This window comes from Anarhichas minor, unplaced genomic scaffold (assembly GCF_050575085.1).
Source record: "Anarhichas minor isolate MPS153535 unplaced genomic scaffold, ASM5057508v1 ptg000002l, whole genome shotgun sequence".
Lineage (NCBI taxonomy): Eukaryota > Metazoa > Chordata > Actinopteri > Perciformes > Anarhichadidae > Anarhichas > Anarhichas minor.
Window position 1 is genome coordinate 995585 of NW_027466448.1, and position 18562 is coordinate 1014146.

The window sequence follows — 18562 nt, forward strand, 5'->3', positions numbered from 1 at the left end:
TGTGTTTGTGTTCAGTGTTTGATCGTAGGTTGCAGAAACAGGGAAGTTGATGCTGCCGTTAGTCACAGACTCTTTCAATTTAAGAACATTTTATATATATATATATATATTAAGTTTCATATGTGTGTATAAATATATGTATATAAATGATGTATGTATATTGTGGTATTAGTACTTCTTCCACCACAGCTGCTGCTGCTAGAGCGACAAAAGGAAACGTGAACACAAGCTTGTTTCTTAGTATTTCTATTGTTCTGCTCAGGAGTACACAGCACATAGAAAACAGTTTACACCACGTCAACATCTGTCAAATAGTTTAGAAACCATTCCCTACATGGTGCCTGAAATAGTTACATATATAAAACATGACACTAATAATTAGACGCATCACTTAAAAAGTACACAATGTTTTAAAGTCTTTACAAATGGGCTGTTTCTCTTCTTCGTATACAACGTGGATCTTATCAACAGGGCAGAAAAATAAAATGTGGTACACATAGAAAGCTACCGTGTGTCTCATGGCACTGTGTACACATCTATCAGAAGGAAGCCTCCGATTAGTATTTACAAAGACTCGTGTCAACGGTTAGTCACATCACGTATTATATAATACACTGTTACACTAGAAGATTCAATATGATCCAAATACTGTGCTTAAGAACGAGAGGGGTCAAATACACGTCGCTATAGTACGCGGTTGATTTAAAGGAAGGGTTCGACATTTTAGGGAAATACGCTCGTTTGCTTCCTGACAGTCAGATGAGATGATCGGTGACATTAATATAGAGTCCGTTAATTATTCATAGATCTATCAGTGCACTCAAACTCAGGATTAAGTAGAAATCGATGCTGCAGAGCCAGAAATATGGTGCCTGGAACGTGGTGCCTACATTACCCACAATGCAACTAGACTTCCGACAGGAGATTTGCATGCGATACGCTAGCGGTGGCTAATGTAGCCTGGAGTCGCTAGCCTAAAGTAGTTCTTACTTTTTTCTAACTCCATACTATGTTTTTTTTGTTTTATTTTATTTTCAAACTTTAAACCACGCTGACTCAAGTGACATCACTTGAGTCAATTTATCAGACTTAACGCTGCTAGACACTAAAAGGCGGCATTGAACTTTTTTTTTACACCTTTTTTGCTCAAAACTGGTTGAGTTAAAAGTATAAGATGACCGTCATACTGCTATGCGTTGCTAGAAACGTTTCGCAACACAAAAACTTTGTTTTTCTAGCAATTTTTAGCATAAAAGTAACAAATTTACCACTTCCTTCCTGTTTTGGTGCCGGTGAATGTGGTAGCAACAGTGTGAAAACGGCAAATATTGACAAAAGGTTTGACATTAGCGGTATTTAAGTACACAGTAGCAGTAGCAGTAGCGACAAGAGCTAAGAACTAGCAGTTTTCTGCAGTTTAAAGACTTTGTGCTAAGCTAAGCTAACCTGCTCCGACTAGCTTCATATTCAGCGTACACATACACGTGAATGGTGTCGATCTTCTCATCTAACTCTCCGCCAGAAAGCAAGAAGTCGCGTATTTCCCAAAACGTGAGACATCGTCTTTAAAGAGGACACTATGAAACGGGACCGCACGGAATAATCTGCACAACCTTCACGATAAAAATCCCTTTTCTTTAGAAGTTAGTTTGTTTTACTGCTGAATCTTTTAAAGTGGACAGTGCAAACCTAAGTTAGTAGAGCTTCTGTGGTTTCTATCTGGTGAGTTTTCATCCCGTCACTTAAAGCCCACCTGTACTACAGTAGTCCCAGTACAGACTACACACCTTTACATCAGCGCTAGCTTATGTCCTGTAGGAAAAACAAATCACTGGTTAGTGAAAGATCAGACAATAAATAACAAAACTTCATCATGAACTACAACGAATCCTCGAGGATATCAACCTGCATGATGATTTATGGAAAAGTGTTCATTTAGTAGCTGCTCCGGAGCTTTTGATCGAGCTGTCATGCAAATGCAGATCAACTTTAAATCTTAGATTTTACACCGACAGACAGACGAGAAGTCCTGAAAGTGCTCAGAGAAAAGTTTAAACCATAAGACCAAAGATGCTGAGGGAAGCTGCAGAGCAACCAATAAACGGACCTTTTAGTGAGATTATTTAGTCAAACACAAAAATGTTGTAAAGCCACTTCATACAAAGCTAAATGTACTTTAATGAAGCGACCTCTTTAAGTCAAGGTCCACTTTCTGGCTTCTTCTCCTGCAGTGAGCTCCACTGAGGAGGACACCGAGATGCAGTTGAAAGCTCTGGAAAAAAAAAATGGCAGAAACTTTGGAAGCTACAATTTCCAAAGTCGAGACTGAACTTCACTGGTTTTCCATAAATGAACATTCAGGTTGATACGACAGAGTATTAGGGCCAATAAGAAGACAAATAACTAATCATTTTAATTTAAAAACATCGTCATATTTTGTTTATAGAATAAAGTTGTTATATTTTGAGGATACAGTCTTAATATTTCAACAACTAAGTTGGGATATTTAAATAAAAGTCTGAACCTTTCGATGATAAAGTTGTACTATTTTGGAATAATGTAATATTAAAAGAAGTCAAAAATAAATTCATATTTTGAGAAAAAATGTTTTTATTATTATTATTTTGAGAATTAAGTCAGAAAATAAAAATTAAAAAGTCAATTTTCAGAATGAATTTGTAATATTTAGAGAAAAGTTGTACTAATTATAATATAATTAAATATAGTATGTAAATAGTATCTGTACAGTATTTATAGACTGTCAGGAAATTATAAAACATGCACATTTAACAGTGCTACAGAAATACTCGTGTTCAGGAAAAACTGGAATTATTGTTTAAGTTTTTTGATTTCTACAGTACTATATACTGTATTAAACGTTTACTGTGATTCATGAATTTGTTGTTGGTGGAAATCTAACTTATTTCTTGATTTATTTCACCTCTTTTCCTCTAAATTGTCAAAAGTTTTACTCTGAAAATGTTGCCTCTTACTTCTTGAAGTCCTGCGGCCCTAACACTCCGTCGCAGGTCGACAGACCGGAGGAAAGACTTTAAGACTTTAACTTTACAACATTAAACAGTAGAACGTCTGACATGGCAGTGTCTCTCTGATTGGTCTGCAGCCGTACCGACCGGAGGAATGCGATACAGAAGACAGGAATGTCGAGTCGAAGAGGCGCTTCATTAAGTTGCATCATTTTTTTCCCGCTAAATAACAAATTAAAACACTTATTGTTATTTTTATAAACGAACGATAAAAAAACGACGAGTGCAGAGGACGGATTCCTTTTTTCGTTATAAACATCAATATTGCACCGAAGCAGCATATTTGGACGAGCGTTCTACATTTGAGTTTATCTTTAGAGAAAAGAGCTGCAGGGTAAAGGAGTTAGACGGGACGGTGGCTACCGGTGATATGCATAAATACAGTATAAAAATACAATATGGAGAAGATCTGGAGGGAGGCGAGTCGGGCTGGTAAGAGGCGAGTTGTGTTTGAGAGGAGAAGGGGAGGAGTTAAGATGCAGGTGAAGAGTTTATGATTTTGGAGCTACTAGAAGGTCTGGTCGTCGTTGCAGGACTCCGTGGCGTGACCGAAGGCCTCGCAGATGTCGCAGTAGGGCCTCTCGTCGGCCGGGTTGCCGTGATAGGCGGTGTGAGGTACCGAGTCGGGGCTCTGGGCCTGAGTGGGACAGTCCTCCGTGTCGTGGAGGTCGAAGCAGTCGCAGATATCGCAGAACAGACGCGGAGTCGCCTTCTTCTCCTTTAGCTTTGACACGCCGTCCACGAACCTGTGTGACAGAGAGAAGAGTGTTCTGTGTTTGTGTGTGTGTGTGTGTGTGTGTGTGTGAGATGCATCTTTTTCCTCTGCAGAGGTGCAGAGGAAAAATCTGGTGTTTACGTCCTCCTCCTCGATTTGTTGTTTTATTTGACCAGCATCCCAAAAACCAAATGTACAACTTACAACATGAAAACTGCAGAAAATGCATCACAGTATATTTCTATTATTTCATATCTTTCTTACCCGTCCGGCCCGTCGTTGCCGTTGAACTCAGCCAGCGCCAGCTTCTTCAGTTTGATCTTCAGCTCCTCGTTCTTACGCTGCAGGTCCACGATCACGCTGTTCAGGAAGTTGATCTGAGGGAGACGAACGGAGACACAGATCACCTTCACAGTGGGCACAGATACGGACGTGGAGGTGTGTTTTGTGACGCGTCCTGACTGTCTCACCTGCCCCTCAGCGAACTCCTTCTCCAGCCTCAGCTGCTCCAGAGCTGCATCTCCTGCACAAGCATCAGAGAACAAAACCGTTGACAAAAGAAGAAGAAGAATCTCCAGAACGGTGTGAACGCTCTGATCCTCGTCTCCTCACCTGAGGGCGGAGCCTCCATGTCTTCTCCCTCCGACACCTGCGTTCCCATGAGCCTTTGCTCTAGACCATGAACGCGGCTCCGCAGCTTAGCTTTGTCTCCCTCCAACGTCTCCACGGCCGCCTGCAGCGTCTTGGCCACGGCGTTCTCTCCTCGCAGCACGGCGATCTGCAGCGACCGTTTCAAACAGTCAGAAAACACGGAGCCAAGTTCAAAAAGAAATGATGAGAAAGTCACGAGCTGGTACCTCGTTCCTCAGAGTCTCCAGCTCCTGGTCTTTGTCCGAGATTAAGACTCCGGTGGATTTCTGGAAGTTTACCTCCCCCTCCGTCCCCTGATTGGAGACGGTTTCTCTGTGGACAGATGGAGCGATTCAGAGTCATCATGGTTCAAAAACAGCTGAGCGGTGAACCCAAATATTTATCAAGTGAAATCATCTCTTAGAGACGTTATTCTATGTTCTCGGTCAGTTCAGTTGTTTGTCCACAGGGTGCTTTTATTAATGCATGTAAGTATATAGTGAATAATACAGTACATTTAGTTTTCTACTGTAAAACATTAGACTTTACTGGAAAATTTCAGCATAAATACAATTTTAAGAATGAGAACCGTGCAAAAAACAATGTGTAGAATGACGTGTTTTGAGTTAAACTTCACACTCATTAGAAAGTTGATGCTGAATCGATGTATTGTGCAGCCTCGTGTGTGCACAAGATACAAACAAAACCCACTCAAACAAGGCTTCATAGCGCTACTAGTGGTAAAAACAAACACTAGTACCTTTAATATTAATGCAGGTAAATATATAGTCTGTAAAACATCCTCCTGACTTCACTGGTAAATAGTATCCAGGTTCCAGAATAAATACAATAGATAAATAATGCTGGATCTTTACATCAACACAGTAACACAACTGTGAGAAACCAAGAATTTAATATAAATTCACAACAAAGAATCGTCTCGGTGGATTAATGGAGTTGAGGAATTTAACACCTGCCTCCTTGCAACTTTCAATTTTTAAAGTGTGTGCAACTGAAAGTGAGTCAGAGCGCGTTGAAAAGGCCGAACATGAGAGAAATAAAGAGTACGCACACACACACACACATAAGGAACCCGTCTGCCGGTGTCTTACCTGGTCTTCATGTCTGGCTGCTGACTGTTGCGCTCCTCATTGTGCTGAGAGGCAAACACACACAGATATAGAAGCATTTAAATAGAAGCTAAACCCGTCTGAGCTTCAAGAGTTCAGTCACAGCGGGAAGTAAATCCTCGCTGTGCTAAAACCTATTAATCAATTCACCGTTTCTGACTTAAACTCTGACCTAGAGCAGGCTGTCGCTAAAGGAAGTCGTTTATATAATAATCATTTTTACCTCGTCAAGAGACTTCTGGGAGGCCAGCTTCAGCTCCTCACTGAGAGGAAGGAGAAAGAAGAGGAGACATTAGACCTAAAGGAAGAACAGTCTGTGATGTATCGGAGTCACCATCGCTGCTGTACGCTTCAATCCGGTGTGCAGCCAGATGTGTTAGCATCTGTTAAACATGCACCCACAGAAGAATTCAATGATTTGGTGCTGAAAGATGAAATATGAATCGTCCGATTTGATTATGAGCTGAAAAGTTGTGCAGCAGGTCAGATAAAGTTGCACTGCTTTGTGAAATGAAAAGAGAAAATGCCCCGAAGCCTTTTCATGGTTCCACTTCCATCTGCAGCAACTAGTCCAATCATTTATAAATGATTTAAAGATAAATATCCGGCATCGTTTAATAAGTCACTTTTTAAGCAATAATTTCAGAATTTGCTAAAACAAGACATTTGAAGATATATTCTGGCTTTTATAGACGAAACAAATCATCGATTAATTGAAGAAAATGATCTTCAAATGAACCGATAATGAAAACACGAGTAAATTGTAGACCTAGTTTAACTTTGTATCCAATAAAAAGAGTTGCAACCATATTCAAATGAACATATTCCTGTAGAAATACTTTGTCTCCCTCGGTGGCACCTTTAAAGAGAGAGACAGCAGCGTTTAGAGACACTGAGACTGAAGCTGTGAAAGAAACAAATACAGCAGACTGCATCATTTGCATCCAGATGTTCAAGACAAAAAACACATGCCGCTGATGTCATTTAAATGATGCTATAATTACCTGAAGATTCAGTACATAGAGTTTTTGGCCACATTGGGAAACTCATAAAGTGTTATTTACACATCCAGCAGGAACAGAGCAGCATTAGCAGCATTAGCAGCATTAGCATCCGCAGCCTGCAGACCTGATGAACTAGTCCCTTTAGTCCTTTTATCTCCGGTGTTGGTCTCCACCACCTCCTGAGGGAAATGTCTGCCTCTTTAACTGCTGAACGCTCCACCATGTTCAGCATGTTTTTATATTGTGTTGAGCTGAAAACAGCTGCCTGCAGAGTCTCATAACTAGAGTTGAGCCCTTTCACAGAACACAGATATTTAAATATTGATTAAAGCCGCTTTAGAGCAAACAAAGACTCCTGAATCATGCTGCCTTTTACATTTTATTCAGGTCAACTCCTTTTTCATGAGCATTTTTAAAAGCAGTGAGATCAGTTTGGACTACATTCTGAAGGTACACGTACTCTATGCACTTTCTACTGATATAATCCAAAGAATCCAGAGCCATCTGTTGGTCTGTATCTGCTGCTACATCGTCCTATTTTAAACATCTTAAAGGATTTAACAGCTGTAAAACCCCACCGTGCTTCATACACTCTGCAGCGCTGCAAAGACACAGCAGTGATACAGCACGCACGAGGAACACCACCAGGATGTTATAAAGACGAGCAGATGATCACATTTAGACCCACAGACAGCCGCACAGACTGTGTTGTCTGGGAATGTATGAACCTGGATATTTTGGGATGCTTGAACCGAACGATTTCTGCGGGAGGAATTGAAATTAGCTCCATGTAGGTCATTCTTAGGATTTGTGTCAAAGGAAGACGCTATGTGTGACGAACAGCTTCTCCTGGCAGCAGCTGGATGAAATGTTTATCTGCCTGCTGTGTAATTATATCGGCCATGCCTCCATAGCGTCCCCTCAAACACAACAGAGGAGTTTAAAGGCACTATAGAAAGATACGTTTTATTACACACACGTTGTAAAGCAAACGTCACTGCTGCGTCTCTCACTGTATTCTCTCTCTGAGCGTAAACAGCAGCAGCTGGGGCGCCGCTTCTCCAATTGTACTTTGGAAATGTATTCATGCATCATCTATGATTCAACAGCGTATTACTGTAGTTTTATGCTCCACGTCTCAGCAGAGAGAATTGAAAATGAAACTTTCATTTCTACACCAGAACACATGGAAGGAAAGTGATTAGTTTGGGTCCGTTTGAACACTTTGGTCCAGAATTAAATAACAATTGTCGGATGGATTTTCATAGAATCTGGTGCAGAGATTCACGTCCCTCAGAGGATGAATCCTAGTAATAGTTCCTTCAGCGCCGCCATGAGGCCGACATGTTTTTAGAGAAATATCTCCACAACTTTAAGATGGATTATGAAATGTCCCTTTCAGGATGAAATGTAATAAATGTCCTTAATTCCGTAACTTTTTACCAACTCATCATGTTAGTTACTATTCAAAACTAACCCGAGTCCCATCAGCCTCAGCTGTCCTTTGTGTTTACTGCTAATGAGCAAATGTTAGCATGCTAACACGCTAAACTAAGATGGTAAACATGACGCCTGCAAAACATCTGCATGTTATCACTGTGAGCTTGTTAGCATGCTAACGTTAGCATTCAGCTCAAAGCACCATTGTGTTTGCTTTGACAGCATCATGTGTAAGTGGAGAATCATTCTGACTGTGAAATAAAGGCTTCATAAACACCACAAAAAAATATGAATTATTAAATATTTTTGGGGGTATTAACAGCTGATTTTAACAGACAAACCAATCAGGATTTGACCTGCAGTGACACCAAAAACGACATAAAACACACATCTGAGCTGTTTACAGCTGCTCTCCGAGACGCCACAAAGGTTACATTGATTCCACACACACACACTCTCTGATGTCACAGTGAGAGCAGCAGCCATGTTGGAGCCAGGCGGTCCTAGGAGGAGAGACGGAGCGATTACATAACAGCCGCAGACTGAGGAAGGATGGAGGAACACATTGTTGAGAGGAGAACGGATGTTTAACACGACTCCTCTTTGTGCAGAGCTTTAAAAAATAAATTGGGCATTCACAGAGATGCAGACGCTCCTTCTGTTTCACCGGAACTAAAGATATTTGTTGACATCTCCATCTGCTGCTCCTCCTTCAGGACGCTACATATATTGATGACTATAATTCAGCCAATTAGATCCATCTGGAGCTTTGACGTCACAGCTCGGGGCTCTGATGACTCAGGGGAGGTGTGGTGGGACGATGTAAAGACACCACACACATGTACACACACACACACACACACGGTCTAGAAACAGGCCTCGACATCCGGCCGGAGATCGACCAAAGACACAACAAAGTCAAATAAAAACATGCTGTTAAAGAACATGCTGTTTTTACTTCCCATCAAAAACTGTTTCAGCTCAGCGATCAGTCAAAGCTCTGCCGGTAATTAAAATTTTAATGAATTTGTTTCTATGCCAACACAGCCATGAAAGGAGTCGGTAATACATCTCGCTGTTCACAGAGGTCTTAAAGGACATTTAGTGCTTTTGCATCAAATCATTTTGCAACAAAATGCTGTTTTACAAGTCTGAGTGCATTTTGTTTTCATGCATTCATTTTATCTCTATCGAAGCTCTTGAGTTGTGTCATCCGTCACACAGAGAACACATAAGGACCCTGTTTCTCCTTCTCAGTGCATCATGCACAGATGGAAGGAGCGGCACAAACAGGACGGAGGTTCACTCAAAGGAGGCAACACAAAGTGAAATCACGTCTCACATGTAGGGCTGGATATCAGTGCTCGCCAATAACCAGTACCCAGTAGTGTTGTTGCTTCTCACTCACCTTTACAGGAGACACACAAGCCAACACACTAGTTATCACAAGTACTCACATTTCCTTGCAGAGGACTCCGATTCGCTGGTTTTCTGAGCCGCTCCGCTCCTTCGACAGACTGAGCTCCTCCTGGTGTTTGGAGTTCTGCTGTTTTAAAGCCTCAAGCTGAAGAGGAACACACACACACACACACACACACACGCACGCACACACACACACACACACACGCACACACACACACACACACACACACACACACACACACACACACACACACACACACACACACACACACACACACACACACACACACACAGACAGGAGGTTTATGTTTTCTCTTTTGCTTTGAAAATATTCACAGCTAAAATATTGTTGCACTGGAGCCCGTTCGGACTGGATTTGTTGCTCCGGGGTCGGTTTGGGAGAATTTAACATCTTGCTAGTCAGTGATTATAATCCCATCCGGTACGTTTTCATGTACTTCTATTACACGTATGCCGAATTATCTATTAGCAGTTCCTGTTTGCAGTGTAGCCATGGATGTACAGACCACAGAAAACTTAAAATGTGATGATTCTCACAGTTTGGAAGCGTCTTTTTTTCGAGGATTTCTATGCGTTTGTTTGCGACATTAGAGAATCACACTGAATGATATCAATACGCTCCGTGAGTTCTTCGAGAAGTAGTGCCTCCCCTTCAACTCTCCTGTTAAAAACGTTTAGTAAAGACGTCCGTGGATCCGGAGGAAGCTCCCAGAGACTTCAAATGTCTTATTTTGTTCTACGAAGAGTACAAAACCCAAAGTTATTCAATGTTGCTGTACAAGATAAAGAGAGGCAGAACATCTTCATGTTACAAAAGCTGGAACCAGCAAATGTTTGACTTTGTTTCAACCCCGAAGTTTCGGGGTTAAAACGCCGCCGATGGACCAGAAGGTTGCTGGTTCGAGTCTAATCAGAGACATTTTGTTCCATGATATCTCTCTAATGTCTGTAATAAAGAATAAACATGTTTCCCCTTCCCCCAAAAACACAGCTCTACTCTTCACCATGAACATATATTCAACATCAGATCCCATTGAACCGCGTTCACATCAGAGGAAGAGCAGCAGTCAGACGAGAGGAGTTCTGGGTCACAGAGAGTGAAGCTGCAGTTAATTCTTAAAAACACGACACATTGAAGTATTTTTGGTGAGTCAGCAAAGAGCAGAATGAATCCACGTGAAACTAAAAATAAAAGCTCCAAAGACGTCACACCCTTCAACTTCTCCTCGTGCAAACCTTTACTTTCTCATTCCACTCATTCAGATACGCTCCAAAAGAAAACACTTCTCACGGATCATCAAATGGACTCGTGCAGCGCTGCGATCTCAGCGGCGTTCAAATAGCAGCAGTCAATAAAGAATTACTGTCAAATCAATGTGTTTGTTGCAGCTGGCTTCAGATGAACTGAAATAAAAACTGTATTGATTCACACCGTCAGTCTGCTGCATGTTTCCGTTCGCACGTCGACAAGTGTCATCGGCCGTGTCTTCGGATGCCTTTGCATCCGAGTTTCTGACTTTTTAAGCACCTCAGAAATGATCTACAGCTCCATATGCAGACATAAACATATAAACACACACACACACACACACACACTCAAACGTGCAGAATGTAAACATTATCTGCTCGGGTCACAAGCACAACATACACCACAAAATCTCACATCAAACACCAGTAACAATCCTCGAGGAGAGCTAATTAGAGACGAATGAACAGCATCTCTTCCTGCTCAGAGATTCAGTAGAACGCACTTTAATCTGCTGCACTGATCATGTTTACATCCTGAGCTTTAGACAAAGACAAGCCTACCTGGTAGTGAGGCGAGTAGATGTTAGTGGAGTAGCCCTGATGCAGAGCGGCCACGTCCATACCTGCACCGCTCACCACTGCCGGAGTTTAAAGCTATGTTCACCTGTTTAACAGCAGCAGTGACGTCACTATGCACCCCCCCCCCCCCCACCCCCTCCTCCTCCTCTCTACAGCATCACACACACTAAAACACTAAAACACTAAAACACTAACACAAGCTGAGCATCAATAAACCAGCAGCTCTCATCCCCCACCGAGCTCGGCTGAGAGGGAAATGGAGAGCGTGTCGCCTCTCTCTCTCTCTCTCGCTCTCTCTGTCTCTCTCACACACACACACACACACACACACACACACACACACACACACACACACACACACACACACACACACACACACACACACACAGTTGGAGCACTCCATTATGTAACTCAGACCAGAATAAGCTCCTCCCAGACCCCCCCCTCCCCCCCCTCCATGCTTTCTGCTGCTCACAATCCTGTTTCCTGACTTTCTGACAGCGTATGTACACACTCCTCGAACAGATGCTCCTTCCATTCAGTGTTTAACATGAATCACAGCAAACACAGGAAACAACTAGCCATTCATACTGTAGTCTCTGGTACTGAATATCCAATATGTGATCTAATAAATGTGATAGTGATGGAGCGTCTGTACACAGACAATCTAACTGGGGCAAACAATTATTTTCATTAGCGATTAATCGCTTGGTCGATGAAATGTCATAAAAAAGTCAAAGAAATTGTCATTTTCAACGAGTTTAAACTTTCTTTTGGTTGATGATTCCTTTCAAAAACCAATTATATTCAGTTTACTGTCAAAAAAGACGGAGAGGACCAGAAAATAACCACGGCATGTGAAGGATACGTTTATTCTCCCACTTGTTTACAAAATAAAGAATGTAAACAATCAGTTTATCCAGCTAATTACCACAGCTGAGGAGCTGAACGAGCACATTTTGGGGCTTTTTGACACAAACAGAGGCGTCTCTGTGGTTTAAGGTAAGACGACAATAAACGTCTCCAGTTTGAGTCTCTGAACTGTTTGACTGATGTGTTTGAACATAAATGACCTAACTAGGGCTGCAAACTAACAATTAATGTCATTATCAATTAATATGTCAAATGGGGTCTGTTTCCGATGCTTGTTTGTTGATCGATCTTTAGTCCAAAACCCAACGATATTCTATCCATCCTACAAATAATAAGAATAAATCAGAAAACCAGCAAATAGCCACAGCTGGGAATACAAACCAACCAAAACAGTACCACCAAAAGGTTTGTGGAATGACAAATATGAATAATAAAAAAGCATGTTTATGCTCCGTCTCTCCCACTCCACTCAAAACAAACCAAATATCCAGTTTACCATGAACGACCAAGAAAACCAGCAAATAATAACCTCAGCTGAGAAGCTGGAAACAGACGCTTTTCTTGCATCTCACTCTCATTTCCTTGTCATCATCATCATCATCATCATCAGCTGTCTAATAAAGGCTTTAAAATGATACAGATTAATAGCAAAGATATTAATAAAACCATGTGTGACAGCACGAGACAAGAGGCCGATCTCAAGTCAACCGTTCATTAACTAAACAATGTTGTGTCCAGCCAGGCATCGACACACACACACACACACACACACACACACACACACACACACACACACACACACACACACACACACACACACACACACACACACACACACACACACACACACACACACACACACACACACACACACACACACCAGCATTACATCACAACCTACAGCGACGCGGCTGAGCGGAGAGAAGAAGCAGATGTGAGAGCGTCGCTGTTGAAGCTGCAAAAACTGTTTTGAAATACGTTTCTTCTGTTTGTTCATTTTAACCTTTAAATACAGTGTGTTATCTTTTGCCCGGTTTAAATATTTCAGTTAGTAAGGCCACGTATATATATATATATTTGGAATATTGAATATAAAATCCCTTCAGGCTACAGATGCTGAACTTATGTACGTGTGTGAATCTTTTCACGTGCCAGCGAACATGCAGCTTTGGGTTTCCTGCACATGATGAAGCTGTGTGTGTGTGTGTGTGTGTGTGTGTGTGTGTGTGTGTGTGTGTGCGCGTGTGGTGCTGCAGAGATATTTAAGAATTCTTTAACCTTTCCAAAGCCAGAAATACTGGAAGGAAATGCTTAAACAATCTGTTTGTCTGCTACGAACGTCTAGACGCCAAGTAATTATAATAATTATAATAAAGTATAATCATTTTTTAAAACGAGTCACCTGGAGGCATTAAAGAGTCAACCTGAGCCACGTGGAGCTAATGTCAGCGCGATGTGCTTCTAAGAGAAGAAGACTAAGGAACAAAACAACAACGTGGTGACTTCAGGCCTTCTGCTCACCTTCGTCTCCAGCGTCCTGTTCTCATTGGTCAGCTTCTCAAGCGAGGACGACGTCCTCTCAGACTTTTCAGTAGCCTGAAAAACACATAAAGATGTTTATAATACTCAGCTCCACACGGTGTGAGCAGCTCACTACATAAGTGTTAAAGGATCTTCTTTCAACTCTATTGGGGATCATTTCAGTATGTTGTGTACATCTTATCGTGCTGTCTGTTCAGTTTGTTGTTAACAACAAATAAACTGACTCTTATCTCCAGAATTATCCACGTTTTTCATATTTGTATATTTTTAATTTATGTAACATCAATTTAAAGCTGTATTAACGGATTTTTGGCCACTTGGGGGCAGCAGAAACAAGCTGGAAACACAACATCAGCTTTATAAGGTGATAAAATGCTTATTTCCACATCCAGTGGTTACAGAGCAACATGATCAGTAAGAGTCTTCATGTTTGTGTTTATCTGAAGAATGCAAGTCCACTATTCTCTCTCCAGAGGGACGTATCTGTCTCTTTAGCTGCTAAAAGCTCTGCTATGTTCACCAGCTCGTCCCTGAATGTGTCCGTCTGTCTGTTTGCTGCTGAGGGAGAGAACGGTGGCTTTGTACCGATTCTATCTCTGAAAACATCTGTCTGCTGCTGCTGGAAACAACGCTGGTGAGAGCATTCAAACAAATCAAAACGGTACGATGAGCTGAAAGATGCTACGACGCTACGTTCAGCTAAGGGGAACTATAGTGAGGTGATTGTTCTCTCACACAATCATCAGATCATTGCTCACATAGTTATATCAATTAGATACGCATAAAACAAGAGGATAATTAAGATTCTGTTACACAACAATGTATAAAAGGCACAAAACGTCTAAGTCACTCTCACATTCTACTGAAGCTCAAGTCAAAAAAGACATGAGTACTTAACAGAACAGCATGCTATAAATAGACATCAGAGGTCATTAAAATGTGGCTAAAAAAAGGAAGCTGAGTCAGCCCGAAGCTCGTTCAGCCGCTTCACTTTTACATTTGTAACGAGTCCCGTGACGGGAGAGCAGAGCGCTTTAACTTCAGGCGAAACACTCTCTCATAGCTGCACACTGTAGGTTCTACCGAGGTCTCTTCAGAAGAATATTAAAGTAGAGAAACTCTGAGCTCATCTAATAAACATTCACATCTGAGTTTATACGTGAATATTTATGCTTTCAATGTTTCATTCTTAACATCAATGATACATTTATGTGTCTATTCTGCACGAGAAGTACTTTTACTTTTGGTTTTTACAGTAAGCTTTGACGCTAATACTTCTGTGCATTTACTTAAGTTTCAAATGCAGGACTTTACCTTGTAACAGAGTATTTCTACAGTGTGGTATTCATACTTTTACGCAAGTTTTTTCTGATGGTGGAAACAGTATTTGAACACATCATGACGACACACAGCCACAGCTGGTAGACTTTGTAAAACTGTAACGCTTGAATTAACCAAAGAAGAAGACTAGTGCGTCGAGCACAGAGAAGAATGCGTGCATGTGTGTGTTAGTAATGTTTTAACTTCAAAATAAAAGTGCCTGTGGCGATAGTCGGCTGCAGAGAGGGAGCGCTGCCCTAACTGAATGAAGGCACACTGGAGGAATATCTGATGAGGAGGATTAGAAGGAACGGCTACTTCAACGTCCCCAAAACTGGTGCAAACGATGTGTTGAAACCCGTCGACAGCCAGAAGCAGACTGAGCTATCGTGGTGAGAATCAGCAAATGCCAACACGCTGATTCATCTTCTGCTCGCTGTGTTTGTGCGGCGTTTCCCCCCCGACTGTGACTTCAACTGTATGCAGACACATTCAGGCTGAGCACAACAACAAGGAGACCGAACACATGAAGATGTTACGCAACACGGATGCTGTAAAGTGTGTTGTACTACTACACACACACTGACTACATGCAGTGGTGGAAGAAGTACTCATTCTGTATCTACGTACAAATACGACGATGGGAAAATACACATTTATTTACAGTATGAGAAGTAATGATCGTGCAGTAAAACGTTCCCTGTTAGTGTTTTATTATTATTATATCTGGTGTGTTTCTGGATGAATATCACTGCTGAATATTAATGTGTATGTTGCATTTTAACTCCTTTAATGTAGGTCAGCCCTCTCTTCGTTGACTCATCGGTTGTTTTGGTTTTAAAGCTACTCAGAGCTCTGTCATCATCATCATCATCATCATCATCTATATTCATCGATTATACATTTCGGAATGCTTTGAAACTCGTGAACACATCTCTGGTAAACACAAGATCTAAAGTGGTTCTTTCGTGTTTTCTATTTGTGGAGAAACTGGATAAAATCGACGAATCAATTAGTCGACAAGAGTTTGTCAACTGAGAATTTCTTTGTTTGAGTTCAGCTTCTTATATCCTGTTATTAGTTTAATCTGCATCAATGCATCATATTCTATCAGATCATCACATGTCTGTAGCGTCTCTGTCCTGTGAGGACCACGTATCTCTAAAAAGAACAACCGAGATGTAAAAAGTACAATATGTACCTCTGAGATGTAGTACAGTAAAAAGTACAATATGTACCTCTGAGCAGTAGTGGAGGACACGTTTAAAAGTACAAGTACTTCATGTAAAGGTACCTGTAGCAGCTCTTTCTCTCTGCTCTGATTCTCCTCTTTCAGCGTTTGGACGTATTTCTTTGACTGCTCAGCACTCCGCTCCAGCTCTGACAGGAAACAGGAGGACGACATCATTAATCATCTTAAATAAGGTGACACACTTTTCTAAATGAGCACAAGAGTCCTCTGAGACACGTCCGATGCGTTTACCTTGCATGGTCCTCGCTGTCCTCCTGCTCTCCTCCTCAGCTGTCTCGAGCGTTCGTCTCTGAAATGGAGAAACATCAGCGTGACTGCGAGCTAATCACTCTCACAGTAACATTCTTGTTCATTGAGCTAATAATGACCGGGCCCAGAAAACATGCGAGGCCTGTGGATAAAATAACCCTCTTAATGAGGACGCGCTCACGATGCCCACGAGCTAAACACCTCACAGGGGAAATAATTAGACAAATAAGGCAAAACTACAGTTTCAGATTGGACCCTCGCAGACGTTAAGTTCTCACAGAAATGTTTTTGAATGAACCCTTAGAGTCACTTTTCAGAAACATTGATGGATTCATTGATAAACTGAACATTTATCAACTATTTCTCCTTCTGAGGTTTGCCGTCCTTGTTCTGAGGAGCAGAATTCAGCTGCACATCGTTGGAAGATGTGCAGAGATTTCCAGCTTCTAGCTTCAGTGTTGCAGCACAACATCGTGCATGAAGCCACATAATGAAGTATTTAAGATCCTTTCTCAACATTCTTATTTCATGTGCAAACATGAAAAAGCCAACTGTGGAAAGGAGGCGCATTTCCATGCACCTGTTTTTATTCTTATTTTTTAATTTGTGCATAAAATAACGAGAGGAAAGAAAGGTTTTACGCTTGGCTGAAAACATGTTTTTTACAAAACCTAAACAAGTATTTTTGTTGCCTTTTTGTTTCAGTTTGTTCGTCATTTTAAGGTTCCTGTCAAGACTTTTACATAAAAATCAACTTGTGACGCTGAGACTGACGTGTAAAATACTTTAACAGATAGTTGAAGTTGTAGATTCATCGTCTGCGTTTTTAAATGGCACTTTATCTCTCGTCTGTTTATTTGTGATCATTATGATCATCATGAGTTTCCTCTTTCCTTACCAGGCCGGTCAGCTGCTGTTCCAGCGAGTTCTTATCCTGCTGCACAGACTGAAGCTCTTTCTGTTTGCTCTCCACGTCGACGCTCAGCTCACTGATCTGTTGGAGGACACACGGTACAGGACATACAGTATCTGAGCAAAGCCATAAATGATGCATCATCATCATCACAGCAGCTTTAACAAACCACACATGCAACGGTGCATATGTCTATTTACATTGGGGACTAAAAGGAGGGTTGTAAATAGAAATTACACCAACTCCAATGATGCATAATGCATTATGTAAGTGGGTGGTGTCACCTTCCTCTCCTGAGACTGAGCCTGGGCCTTGAGGCTGCTGATCTGCTGCTGGGACAGAGACGCGGCGTCCTCCTTCTGCTGGGACGCCCGGAGCCGGAGCTGGAGGTCGGCCACCTCCCTCTCCAGCTCCATGATCCTGGAGCGCTCCGACACCGTGGCCACCTGCACGGGAGAGCATAGAGAGGGAGACGTGAGGGCAGAGAGGAGGCGACCGCGGCGCTGCCAGCGGAGAGTAGACGTAGAAACGGTAGATCTGGGTTGTGTAGACTTTAAGATGATTATATCTGAGATTCCACTGTTTCAAAATTACTCAAAGTAAAGTTTTCAGCCACAGTGGTGTATGTTGAGTCACTGTGAATATCACTGGGCTGTGACTGACAATTTTAAATTACTTTTGATTAATCGTTTATGTCTAAAAAACATGAAGAAATAGTGAATAATTGCCGTTAAATTTCCCAGAAGCCAAATTTTCACGTTGCTTGTTTAGCCAAACCAACAAAAAGATAAGTTGATAAAAGTATGAGTAAAATAAAAAGACATGTAAACATTAAATTCTATTTTATTTTGTAGTATTCTAATAGTTGGACTGTCCTGAAACATTAATTCTGGTTCAACAATATAAAGCACTTTATTTTGAATGATAAACTGACACGTTTCAGCCCTAAAAAGAGACAATAAAATATACTTATTCTATTGCCTAATATATATATTCTCAAATATTTTATTACCTTACTGAAGTAATTATTCAATTACACAGTTATTCACTTGTATTTCCTGTTATCGCGGAGAAGTCGGTCTAAATGACATAATGAAGCATTTAGTACGACGGTAAGAGCCGTCATAACATGACAAAGAGTTTGAGTTTTTAGTCCTAAAGTTTGGATGTTTAAGTA

General features: G+C 41.3%; 1 protein-coding gene across 2 annotated transcripts in view; it reads right to left on the minus strand.

Annotated features, from left to right (window-relative positions):
• Positions 1–230: 230 nt before the first annotated feature.
• Positions 231–18562, minus strand: part of clip1b (CAP-GLY domain containing linker protein 1b) — a 34900-nt gene continuing 16568 nt past the window's right edge. For both annotated transcript variants that reach the window (XM_076111379.1, XM_076111297.1), the window contains 13 exons: positions 17670–17831; positions 17371–17466; positions 16455–16512; positions 16266–16351; positions 13631–13705; positions 9424–9530; positions 5746–5785; positions 5505–5548; positions 4620–4725; positions 4375–4540; positions 4233–4285; positions 4027–4139; positions 231–3793 (listed from right to left, as the gene is read on the minus strand). In XM_076111379.1, coding sequence (XP_075967494.1) covers positions 3556–3793; positions 4027–4139; positions 4233–4285; positions 4375–4540; positions 4620–4725; positions 5505–5548; positions 5746–5785; positions 9424–9530; positions 13631–13705; positions 16266–16351; positions 16455–16512; positions 17371–17466; positions 17670–17831 — 1344 coding nt within the window. In that variant the 3' untranslated portion in view covers positions 231–3555. The remainder of the gene's footprint in view (positions 3794–4026; positions 4140–4232; positions 4286–4374; positions 4541–4619; positions 4726–5504; positions 5549–5745; positions 5786–9423; positions 9531–13630; positions 13706–16265; positions 16352–16454; positions 16513–17370; positions 17467–17669; positions 17832–18562) is intronic.